This window comes from Crocodylus siamensis, chromosome 5 (genome assembly GCF_052110815.1).
Source record: "Crocodylus siamensis isolate JL-2025a chromosome 5, ASM5211081v1, whole genome shotgun sequence".
Lineage (NCBI taxonomy): Eukaryota > Metazoa > Chordata > Crocodylia > Crocodylidae > Crocodylus > Crocodylus siamensis.
The window spans coordinates 154,793,600-154,806,715 of record NC_143399.1 but is presented as its reverse complement, the minus strand read 5'-3'; the positions used below and the strand labels follow the sequence as shown (position 1 = coordinate 154,806,715).

The 13,116-nt window shown below is 45.5% G+C and overlaps 1 protein-coding gene across 1 annotated transcript in view; it reads left to right on the top strand.

The window, feature by feature from the left end:
• Positions 1-13,116, top strand: part of DNAH11 (dynein axonemal heavy chain 11) — a 270,299-nt gene that overhangs the window by 80,859 nt on the left and 176,324 nt on the right. Inside the window, exon 30 of the mRNA XM_090046787.1 lies at positions 9,734-9,967. Within this exon, the coding sequence (XP_089902913.1) occupies positions 9,734-9,967 (234 nt within the window). The remainder of the gene's footprint in view (positions 1-9,733; positions 9,968-13,116) is intronic.

Here is a 13,116-nt window from a genome sequence, read left to right as displayed (position 1 = left end):
GCAGTGCCCAGACCAGGACCCCAGGAACTATGCATCCTATAGGCCATGTTTAAAGTTGTACCTCTTCAAAATGTAATTATTGGTGGTATGTTTCCAGCCAAGTAACTCTTTTGGACAGTATCAACTTGGAAGCCAGCAGATCTCAAAGTTTTTGTTATTGTTCTTTCAACATCTATGTTGCTTATTTATTAAGAGAGATCCTCCTCTTTATTATTATCCCTTATTAGATTTGCACATGCTTAATCCTAATCTCATGCTTGATAAGTAATTAAGCATACTTTAATTGAGATATGATGTCTTGGTTTGTGTCCTGTTTGCAAAAACTGGAAACATATCACCCTACAGACTGCCTTCTTTATCAAAGTGAATTGCTCTTGACTTCCTCAGAAACGTGCCAGTGAGCTACCCAAGTTTAAGTTTACTCTTTCTTAATCTGTTTGACAGTTACTTCCAGTTCATGTTTTGTTGGTTGCTTGAGTCCCATCTCTGCCTTAGCAGCATAAATCAATAGTGTTACCATACACAAGAACAATAGTTTAATGCCCTGGTACAGTTTCTGCCTTTTTTTCCTTTTCCCTCTTCTTGTCTTTTATTCTGACTTTGCTTTCGCTAAGCTTTTCACTGCTTTTGCTTCCCTCTTGCCTTGCCCCACTTCCCTGTAGATATCTCCCTTTTCCCTCCAAGGCAATTTCCCTGTTGTCTTCTCTGCTCCCCATAGAGATGCTTGCTAATGAGAGAGAGCTTGCTTTCTTGGAGGCGTCAGCAACTGGTGCCTCCCAAGTCTGTGGGGGCACCTACAGAAGCTGGCATTGATGGCGGGGACAGGGGTGGCAGACACCTGCAGAAGCTACCGGTGGCACCAGCAGTGGGGACAGGGCTGGCGAGCACCCACAGAAGCCAACAGTGGCAGGGATAGCTCTGTCAGGGGGGACATGTGCTCCTCTTTGTCCTCCTTATCAGTCCCCAATGCTTGGAGGTTTTCTTGACTGCTACATAAACCAGCTGCCCTGTATAGGTGTTTTTCCATGAAAATCATAGGTGGTAGTCTAAGAATTGTTTGCTTCTATGGTTTCAGGAGCAAATTTGTAGTGGAAAGTTATGCAGCTATCTAACATTCCTGTTGTTTCTTTCTTGCCCTTTCTCATTCATACTTTGAGTGGCACTAGCTAGACTGTGAAGCACTGTGGTGATCTATAACCTTTTAACTGCTTTTCAATTCTGGCATTAGTTACATTATTTTTAGCTGGAAATCTGAAATGACACTTTGAACCTTTTTATAATCTGTACATGCAAAGGGCATGTGGAGACAGACATTAGGGTAAGATGAATGTAAGGAAGTCTTTATAATCATGACTTAAAAATTCAACTTTTTTTCAATTAGATTACATTTCAGACAATCAAATTAAATTTCTTATTGTTCCTGATGTCAAGATACTGAACAAATGGAGAAATTAAATTCAGAGGGAGAAACTACTAGCCAAAGCTACAAGTAGTAATTTAAAGAAAGAATACATGTATCTTGTTTAAAAAATAGTCACCAAAATTATTGAAAATGTGTTTAGTTTTATGGGACAATACACATCAGTAGCAAATATTCTTTATGGTAAGTTAATTTTGGTCTTGTTACTTTTTTATCTGTTTTCAAAGTTTAAATAATTCTTTGTTCTTCATTTTGCAAGAATTATTTTCATGGTCTTATTTTAAAAACAAATGTGGTAAAATTGATAGCTTTGGGGTATCTGGTCAGATATGTTTCTGTTTATTTTATATGCCACCATTCCCATCAAAGGTTGGGAACTTACAGTAAGTTACAAGGCAACATGCAGTAAGAGAAGAGATTCACTTAAAAACAAGAAAGCAACAAGGGAACAAAAACAACTTAAAAGAACCAGAGCATCAAGATGAAATAGAGAACTCCTCCCACCCCAAGCAACAACTCATTCTAATTTAGTTTGGTAAATGCCTGTCCAAAGAGGAGGACGGTCTTATAGCACTTCTGAAAGATGTCCAGGCTTGGGCTCTGGCAAACCTCAAGAGGCAGGGAGTTGCAGAATTGAGGAACAACTGTGGAAAACAGCCTCCTACGTGTTTTTGCTGAACAGACTTGGCAGACCGTTGATACTTCTGGGAGGTTGCTCTTGACTGACCTTAAAGATTGATGAGGTATAAGGGAGGTCCCAGACAGTTTAGGGCCATGTAGGTCAAAACCAGCACCTTGGAAAGCTACTGGGAGCCAGTGCAGACTCTGGAGCTATCTTTTCCTGGTGATACAACCCTGTCCGAAGGTGGGCTGCCATGCTCTGCGCTAGCTGCAGCTTCTACAGTTTCCAAGGACAGGTCTGCATAGTGCACTTTGCAGTAGTCTAATATTGAGGTTACAGAGGCATGGATGATGGTGTCCAGATCAGAGCTTAGAGAAAGGGTCAGAGTCTTCTCACCAGGTAGAGCTGGTGGAAGGTACTCCTAGCCACAGCCACCACTTGAATATCCAGGTATAGCAGAAGATCCAAGAACACCCAAAGGCTGTGAATCTGACTGACAAAGGGAGGTTGAACCCCATCAGTGATAGGTGTCCCAGTCCCCCTCCCCCCAAGTCTGCCCAATGCTATCACCTTTTTTCTGGATTCAGTTTCATTGGGTTGACCTGCATCCCATCCCCACTTATAGCCAGGCACAGAGACTGTGGGGCCACGGTCAGAGAAGAAGGAGAAGTAGAGCTAGGTGTCACCAGCATACTGATGGGACCTCACTCCAAATCTCTGCACAGTTTAGTCCAGTCCCCCTATACACATTGAACAGGAAGGGTGAGCTTCCCCTGGGGGAAAGGTCCCAAGTGGATAACAAGCATTTACCCATCACCACCCTTTTGGACCTCCCTGCTAGGAAAGAGCAGAGCCAATTTAGAGCTGTCCTGCAGATACCTAATAGGTCATGTAAATTCTTTCTCAATACCTCCTGGTCAACTGTATCAAAGACTACCAAAAGACTAAGATCAGTAGGCACAATTTTCCCTGTTAATCTTCAAGCAAAAAATCATTGACCAAGGCCACAAGCACAGTCTCTGTGCTGTATCCAGGATGAAAGCCAGACTGACAAGGGTCCAGGAAATCGATGGCATCCAAAGGGCCCTGGAATTGTCTGGCAACTATCTGTTCAGCGACCTTCTCCAAAAAGGGGAGATTGAGGCCAGGCTGATAATGGGATGGGGAGTCAGCATCAGATGATGGCTTCTTGAGCAGGGGCCAGACAAATGCAGACACCAAAAATTCCTGGTACCCTGCTCTCCTGAAGAATGCCATTGACAGCCCCTACCCTAGTCTCCCCTGGTTATCTTTTACAACCCAGAACAGACATAAGCAGAAGGGTAAGCAGCTGGACTATAGGTGGATCTTGATCTGTGCTGAAGCCAACCAGTTAAGGTATAGATCTTTCTTAAAGGACTATGGTGTGGCAGTGATGGCGGTGAAAAATCTTTTCTTTTCCTCTGCCACTGCATCTGCAAGGAGGCGTCTGGAAAAAAATGTTCTGGGTGGTGAATGGCTTGGTTAATTGAGCTTGTCTTTGCATGGAAACCGAGTCATTTTCAGTCTGCTGTTTGCTACCTATTTGGCACAGTCAGAGTTTGGAGCTGTGGAAGCCTAGTCTTGTCCTGTTTATATGGATAATTTTAAACTGCTATCACACACCAGTGTGGAGGGTGTGCTTGAGGGAATGAGGGTGAGTATCTGTGAATCAAAGCTACCTTGGTTTCTCAAAAGCCAGGAAGACCTGTGCCATCACAGCAGATGCCTAGGTGCCACTGTGTCTATGCCCAAGGTCAGTGTGCTGTTCAACAGATTAACTAGGACATCAACAGTAGCCATCGAGTTCAGTAGCAGTGTCCACCAGAGTTCTTGAACCACACTGACTCCATGAGTCTCCAGGGTTGGACCAGGCCAGCTGGTCCATCACTCTGATATGGGCAATGGAGGATAGAGATGTTCAGCTCTAAAAGGTAGCAGTCCAGCCATGACAGGTTTCTTAGCAATGGCCTTAATCAGAGCCCCTGTATCTAGTCAGGCACAAAACATTAGATCTAGCACATTCCCCACTTTTTTATGATCTGGTAGAGCCCTATGATTGATATAAATGCTACGAAGTGCTGCTCCAGCTCCGAAGAACCAGCCTCAGCATTGATGTCCTTCAAGTCTGGGTGTCCTTAACACTGTGTTCAAGATCAGTGTGGCTAGTTTATAGATTTCATAGATTTCTAGGGTTGAAAGGGACCTGGTAGATCGTCGGGTCCAACCCCCTGCTCCAGGCAGGAAAGAGAACTGGGGTTAAGTAACTCCAGCCAGATGCCTATCTAATCTCTTCTTGAACACCTCCAAGGTAAGGGAAAGCACCACCTCCCTTGGAAGCCCATTCCATATTTTGGCAACCCTTACTGTAAATAATTTCTTCCTTATGTCCATTCTAAATCTATTCTTCAGTTTGTGGCCATTATTTCTGGTAACCACAAGGGGTGCCCTAGTAAACAGAGTGTCCCCTATTCCCTGCTGACACCCCCCAGTGCATTTGTGAGCAGCCACAAGATTGCCTCTCAGCCTTCTCTTGCGGAAGCTGAAGAGATTCATGTCCCTTGGTCTGTCTTCATAGGGTCTTACCTGCAGGCCCTCAACCATATGAGTAGCCCTCCTCTGAACCCTCTCAAGGTTATCCACATCCCTCTTGAAGTGCGGCACCCAAAACTGGACGCGGTACTCCATCTGCAGCCTAACCATGCTGCATAGAGGGGAATTATCACTTCCTTAGACCTGCCTGTGATGCACCTGCTGATGCAAGAAAGAGTGCAGTTAGCCTTGCTTATTACCTCATCACTGGCAACTCATGTTCATTTTTGCATCAACCAGGACTCTGAGATCTTTTTCCATTGTAGTAGTAGTTGGAATGGTAACCCCCAGCCTATAGGTGTGTTGGAGATTTTTTCTTCCTAGGTGCAGCACCTTGCATTTATCCTTGTTAAATTGCATCCTATTCTGATCCGCCCACTTTCCCAGTCTATCCAAATCCACCTGAATTTGCTCCCTGCCCTCCAGTGCATTTACTACACCCCATAGTTTAGTGTTATCTGCGAATTTGGACAAGGTGCTTTCAACGCCTTCATCCAAATCACTGATGAAAATATTAAACACTAATATCTGGTCTGGTCTGGTCTGGTCCAAGGACAGAGCCTTGGGGGACACCACTGCCCACATCCCTCCAGGGAGAAACTGACTCATCCACCACAACTCTCTGGGTGTGTCCCATAAGCCAGTTTTTCACCCACCTTACTGTGAGAAAATCCACATCACAGCTACTCAGTTTGCTCATAAGATTTGGGAGTGTCAAAAGCTTTTTTAAAATCCAGGTAAATAATGTCTGCTTCCACTCCTGCACCTAAGCACTTTGTGACCTGGTCATAAAAAGAGACCAGGTTAGTTGGGCGGGATCTGCCTGCTATAAACCCATGCTGGTTGCCCCTTAATGTTGCGTTACCCACTGGCCCCCTGCGAATGTGATCCTTTATGATTTTTTCTAAGGTCTTGCTGAGAATGGAGGTGAGGCTAACTGGCCTATAATTACCTGGGTCCTCTTTCCTCCCCTTCTTGAAAATAGGGATCACGTTGGCCCTTTTCCAGTCCTCTGGGACCTGTCCCAAGTGCCACAAGCATTCAAACAGTTGTGCCAGTGGGTTTGCTGTGTCATTGCCTAGTTCCTTTAGTACCCTTGGGTGAAGATCATCAGGGCCTGCCAACTTAAATACGTCCAACCCTTCCATGTGCCCCTTCACTAAGTCAGAGCTAACTGTTGGTGGATTGGTATTACTCTCACTCCAGACTAAAGGCTCATTGGAAGGTTGTGGCAGGGCACTGTTGATGCCTGCCACTTTAGGGACTGAACCAAGCAGCCAACAGGTGTTTGATTGTGGTGGCCATTTTAGATCTCTGGCTGTCTATATAAACAGCAGTTCACTGCTGGCAGGCCAGGCAGAAACATCACCTGGCTGAAAGAATGAATGCAACGTCCTGGAAGTAAGGGCAGGAGCTTAAGGGGATGGTTTGAAGGCTTCTGGTCCTGGGCATGACCTAAAACCACCCTGCCAGGAGTGGGTGGTCTGGTGGGGCTCCCAGTGGCATGGGAGCCTCCAGGAAATGCCAGGCCAGTTACCACCCCAGTGAAAAGTGGGTCAGGACACCTTAACTCCAGCTCCCACAACTGCGTGGGTTACCCCATAGTAGGGCCAAGAAGGTGGACCCAGATTAGAGAGTGGGCTAGAGGCTCAGGGACCTGACTTAAAACACCCACAACTGGTCAGTGCTGGGGCCAGGATCAGAAAGGTCAAAAGGGCCAGGGGCCCTCCACGAGGGATGCCCAAAGCTAAGGGCCTGGGGTTTCTGACTGGCCTTGGAGGTGAGGCCAAGACTTGTGTGACCAAAGGTCCTGGGGTGGGCCACGCCCAAGAGGGGGAAGAGTTCAGGGAGCTAGGCAGCCCAGAATGAGGGTGGAGTAGGCCGCCTGATTGCAGGGATCCGGTTGGGGTCTGGACTGCAGGATCCTGGGGCCCAGTATGGGGCTGGTGACATTAAGATCTGTGATGTCATCTGTGAGGTTTGGGCTGCGGTGTAGGGTATGAGTGGAGCCACAGATAGTGCCCCCAGCATTGGGGGCAAGAAATGGGCAGCCTCCTGCCTAATTAAAATCATAATTATATCTCATCAAGGTGTGGCAGGCGAGGAGGCAGGCTGTTGGCCCAGAAACAGGTAAGCAGACCATTGATAGACTGACCCTGAGAGAGCCCCCCTGTTACAGAGGTGTATTTGTATCTGTATCCAGGAAAACAGAAGCAAAGAAATTATTTAAGAGCTCTGCTTTTTCCATCCTATCAGTTACGAGTTGCCCTAGTCCATTCTGTAGCAGACTTATGTTACTCTGCATCTTTTTCCTGCTCCCTGTGTACTTAAAGAAGTTCTTTTTGTTATCCTTAATTTTTGTTGCCAGCTTGAGTTTTGTATCTGCTTTGGCCTTCCTTACTGCTTCCCTGCAAGCACAAGTCAAGCAGGTATACTCCTCCTTGGTGGCTGCCCCCTGCTTCCACAGCCTGTAGGCATCTTTTTTCCTCTGAAGGCTCTCCTGGATTTCCCTGATCACCCAATAAGGTTTTTTGGCTCTTTTGCTTCTTTTTGCATGTACTGGGATGTTGTCCCTCTGTGCTGTATGATCAGTCCCTTGAGGAACTCCCACCCTTCTTGGACTCCCATCTCACAGATGTGATTACCCCTCAGTCTCACCCTAACCAATCTCCTGAGCTTGTTGAAGTTGGCCTTCCAGAAGTCTAGCACTACTGCCCTACTAGTTGTCTTTCCCACTTTACACCGGATAGTGAATGCTGTCAACTGATGGTCACTGTCCCCTAGGTTACCTTGTATCTGTAGATCCCCCACCAAGTCCTTCCCTGTGGCTAGCATCAAGTCAAGTGAGGTATCTCCCCTTGTGAGACTTCATACCTCTTGTGTTAGATGCAGGTCCTGTATGCAGGTTAAGAACCTACGTGAATGGGCAGACCTGGCCAACTGCTCCTTCCAGCAGATATCTGGGTAATTTAGGCAACCCATGACATCTAGGTATTTTGAGCATACTGCCTTTGAGAGCTGTTTCGAGCCTTCTCAGAGAGAATTAGTCAGAGAGTCTGTTGTGCCACAGAGTGGTTGGTACACTATCTAACTCCAGCCTTGAGCATAGATTTCATAGACATTAGGGACTGGAAGGGACTTCAAGAGATCATCAGCTCCAGCCCCCCTGCCATAGGTGGGAAGTCAGCTGGGATCAAGTGACACCAGCAAGAAATAAATCCAGCTGTTTTTTGAAGGAATCCAGAGAAGGTACTTGCACCATCTCTGGGGAGAGCTTGTTCCAGACCCTGGACACACACACTGTAAAGAACTTTTTTGTAATATCCAGTCTAAATCGGTCTTCCTAGAGTTTATGCCCATTAGACCTTGTTATCCCTTGGGGAGCTCTGGTGAACAGATGTTCTCCCAAGTCCTGATGTACCCCTCTTAAGCAGTTGTAGGCTGCCACCAAGTTCCCCCTGAGCCTTCTCTTCTACAGACTGAAGAGTCTCACGTCCCTCAGCCTCTCCTCATATGGCCTTCCCTCCAGGCCTTGGATCATACGAATTACTCTCCTCTGGACTCTCCCAAGCTTCTCCACATTGGGGGCCCAATAATGGATGCGGTACTCCAGCTGCAGTCTCACCAGAGCTGAGTAAAGTGGGAGAATGTCTTCCCTGGGTTTGCTTGAGATGTATCAGTGGATGCACGCCAGAGTTTGGTTAGCTTTGCTCATCACCGCATCACATTTGTGGCTCATATTCATCTTGTGGTCAATCAAAACCCCCAAGTCCCTTTCAGTCATAGTGCTAGCAAGTGTAGCACTGCCTAGTCTGTAAGTATGCTGAGGGTTCTTCCTACCGAGGTGCAGCACCTTGCACTTCTCTATATTAAAGGCCATCTGGTTTTGGTCAGCCCACGTTGAGAGTGTGTCCAAGTTGGCCTATATCCCCAGCCAGTCCTGTGGTATGATGGCCCTCCCCCATAATTTGGTATTGTCCGTGAACTTGGCCAGTTCACATCTGACTCCCAAATCTAGATCATGATGTAGATACACTCTTCACTTGGCAAATTTGGTAGTGAATACTTTCTATAGGCCAGATTTTCCTTGAAATCCACTACTACTGCCATTAAGGATATAAGACTTATTTTGGTAATGCCTCAAAGTCTTTTCTATTTGATGGGTGTTCTATGGCTTTTGTAATAAGAATATGATGGTCTAGTGTAGTGCCCGATAGAGAAGTGTTAACTTCACAGAAAACTAGTTCACTATCATAACTAGTTGTAATGGTTCATGTTCATAGTAGAGAGGCCAGAGACTGAATAAGGGAAAAGACCTAACTTTTAAAAATGATTCCAACAAGAGATGGTGTAGGCATGTTGAAGGAGTGACACGGAGAAATCTGCACTGCCAATATCTGCTATGCATCTCTTTTGTAGATAAATTAGAGGATGTTTCTATCCATAGCTCTTAGCTAGATTTGGTGAGCCTTAAAATCATATATGCTAGGGCTGTTGAACTACATGGACAACATGCAGCCTGAGGGGTTATTTTGTAGCCCTGCCTCCCACCAAGCTGACGGTACCCCCTATCGCTCTGGCTTCAGCAGCAGCCAAGGTTGCTGAGTTCTTCCTCCCTCTTCCAGCTTCCACTTCCTACCCCAAGGTAGAGTGGGGCAAGGCAGAGCATGGTGGCACAGACCACAGGGCTGGGGAGCCCATGCCCACTTGTATAGTGCAGCAAGAGTACAGGGGGTAGGAAGAATGGGAAGACATGGCTGGTGTGCTGATGTTGGTGTTGGCATGGCCTGTGGGACATGTGGCCACAGCTGCTAGAAATTGAACAGCCCTGAGATGAGCAAAACTAAATGAGGGAAATATAAAAAGTTTTACTGTCTCTGTTTCCATGAAAGGATGTGCATTAGTACATCATGCTAAAATGGGGCAAAATGAAGAAAGAAAATAAATTTCAACTGGAATTTGCAAAAGCGTGTAAGAGTTTTGTTTTTATTAATGAGAAAACATATGCTGAGAAATACACTTTGAAATCAGAAGCCGCTGCTTTTTGAACACTCCTACATCGCGTTATTGTTTTCCATAAGGTAGAGAATTGGTTACAACACCTTGAAGAAGCCATGCGCCAAACAGTGCGTCGCTACATCATGGAAGCTGTAGTAGCCTATGAAGAAAAGATGAGGGAGCAGTGGATTTTTGACTACCCTGCTCAAGTTGTACTTACCAGCTCACAAATCTGGTGGACCACAGATGTTGGGATAGCATTCAAGAGGCTAGAAGAGGGGTTTGAAACAGCCCTGAAGGATTATAATAAGAAGCAGGTACCATTTCTGATTTCTGTTGTATTTGAATGAAAAACAGTAAAATATGAAAACAGAACCTACTTGCACAGAAAGGCTTGGATGACATGTTAGATGTTTTTGTAGTCAAACATTATTTATCAACTAATATTGTTGTTTTCTGAAAGGTCAATCTTCTCCTCTCTTCCATATCCTTCTCCCTGTTATAACCTGTGCCTTTCAGTGTCTTTTTCCGTTAATAAAAATATAGTTTTAAAGTTTTCTGCGAGTTCACGTTGAAGAAATAATAAAAACAAAAGTAAGGTAAAATAGGAATACTGGGTTTTCTTCTTTTAAGTTTTAGCATTCCTCAGACACATTCTGTACTAACTACATCCAGTCTGGAAACTTAATACTGACTCTTGGAGGTTTATATTTCTAATCATTAACTGTCAGGGTGTTTACTCAGGAAACATTTTATGGACCTGTATTTTCAAAATCAGCTAGTGTTTTAGATCACCACCGTTGTTTGATCTGAAACTTGAGACATCTTAAAACATCTTGATCTTTCAGAAAATGGTTATTGCCCATATACTGCAAGTCAGTAACATGGTGCAAGAAGAGTATATGATGGGTCCAAGAACATGCAATTTGCCAGTGTTCCTGTCCTTCCTATTTTAAAGCATCTCAAATTGTGCAAAATTAGGATGCCCCAAAATCATTAGCCAGTTTTAAATTGTAGAATGTACTGAAAACTGGTAGACAAAAATGTGACAGGACACGTATGATATTGGAAATGATTGGATTGTGCATCTAAGAAATGGGTGGGGAATAATGCACGTATAGTGAAACCGACACTTGGATTGGTTAAGACTTGTGATTTATGTGATTTGATTCTAAATCAACAGAGCCAAACAAATCTTTCTTTACTTTTTGTTTCACCTAAAATGGGTGTTTTTCTGCTGTTTGATCTGCAGCTTTGCCATCTGTTTCCCCATAATTCCCATTAAAATAGTATTCTATTATTAACATTCTTAGTTTTCATCTTGCAAACATTCAAATGGAGTAGTTTAATTTTAAAACTAGATCAAATTCAACTACATTGTATGGTCTGCCAGAACAAATAATTCTTAGTTGATCTCTGGAAGTAGAGAAGAGGAAAAAATTAAGCCCAACTAATCACTGAAGTCATATCACAATGTCACTTCACATATATGGTTTACTGGCCAATATTCTGCCATTAATGTTCCTCCTGCCCCTTTTTGAAAGGAGTGGAGCTGCTTAAAAACTGATGACTTGCTATGGTCTCATGTTGTTTCTTTATCTCAAAGGTACATGATGTGTGTATCACATTGGGCCAGATCTTCTGTTTCTTCACACCAAGGGCGCTATACAGGAGTCAATTCTTTGTGCTGGCCCTGGAGTGGGCTTCTGTGAGCTGTCAGCGAGCAGTGATTTCTCCTTAGGTAGCATATGCCGATACTTTGTGCCACAACCACTCCATACCTGGAATAATGGGAAACTTCTGCTCCCTTTGCACTGGGTAGAGAGTGCAGAGGAAACGTATATGGTAACTTTTGAAAGAAACTTTGAAGTCTATCAGAGTGCTGTATAATTCAAGTTAAATTTTTCTCCTTCAGTGTCCCATGAAGTTGTGGTATGATAGGCTAAATCAAAATGAAATTAACCACGGTGTTCTTCTCTTGCTCAACTGCCGCATATCCTGTTAGAAAGCAAGAAAATTAGGTACTATGACTGCATTTCACAAACAAAGCAGTTTTATTCAGCAAAATAACTGCCTCATCCTTAACTCTGCCCTCCATAAAAAGAAAATATTCAAATTGCCTAATAATAATGTAAAAATGCAGTTTTTGAGGTTCCTTTCATTCTGTACCTTTTTCATAGGAAGGTCTAAATGCATACAAACAACCTGTGTCATAGATTGCTTATCCATTAAGTTATCTCCTTCTGTAAATCCTATATCAAGCTAAATAAAAATGTATGTGGCAGGCTGGCTAGTGGGCTCCCTGGCAGCCCGGACTGTTAATTTGAGCCTGAAGGGCTTGGACTCTGTTGGTGGAGATGGTTTTTCCTTCCCCACCAATCAGGGGAAGGCAGAAGGAAGGCAGCCCCGCCCTGATCCATGGGCAAGAAGACCTGAAAGAGAACTAACCCCTCAGGTTTCCTCATTGGTCCATTCCCAATCTGGGGCGGAGACTTCAGAGGGAATAAAAGCCTGCATGCCAAGTACACAGATGGCTTTGATGAGGGATGACAAAAAAGGGCTGGTTGAGCTGACCAGCAGGGTGGAACAGTTGCACCAGAAGTGCCCTGAAGACGCCTTCACCAGACGGGGAGCAGCAAGCGGTTACGTCGCTGACTTTCTGAGGAGGGAGCCATGGCGATACTGCACAAGTCAGTGCCTGGGACCACAGTCACTGCTTGAGGCACTTGGATCTCTAGTCCTCTGCACAAGGCAGGGGTGACAGCACGCAGAGGGTCTAGGAGCAGAGAGGACCTCAGCCGCTGCATAAAGCAGCGCAGATCTCCAACCCCCTGTACAAGGCAGGGGTGACGGTGCATAGGCTGGTGCACAGAGGGTCCGGGAGTAGATGGGACCATGGCAGCTGCACAATGCAGCACGGGTCCCTAATCATGCATGAGGCAGGAGCAGGGCCACCAGTGCACAGGGCCATGGAGCTGAAGGGATTGTGTGGGGCAGAGGCAGAAACAGGGCCCCTAATCATGCATGAGGCAGAAACAGGGCCAGTGCACAGAACAGAGTGTGGGCTGACCGGCCAGGAGAGCCTTGCAAGGCAGCTGAGGCCCCCTTGCAGGAGGAGGAGATGCCTCATCCCTGGAGACAAGTCCAGCCCTATCAAGCCACAGGGAGTCATGAGTCACCCAAGAATAGGATTCCCACAGAGGAGGAGGGCCTCCCCTCCCCCCACACCCCCTTAGGTGTAGGTGACTGAGGGGGGAAGCCCCTGATGGGCAGTGGACAGTTTGTCCTGGGGCATAGAAAGGATTTCAGGGCTCCTGCTTCCACAAGGGAAATTCCTGGATTAAGGGCCCTGCCAGCTGAGTATCCTAAGCGGGGTTACGGGTGCCCTATAGGGAGATGGGGGTCCCTCGCCAGTTGTCATTTCTTCATTGGGAACAGCTGTTATACCATCATTGTATTTTGTTCT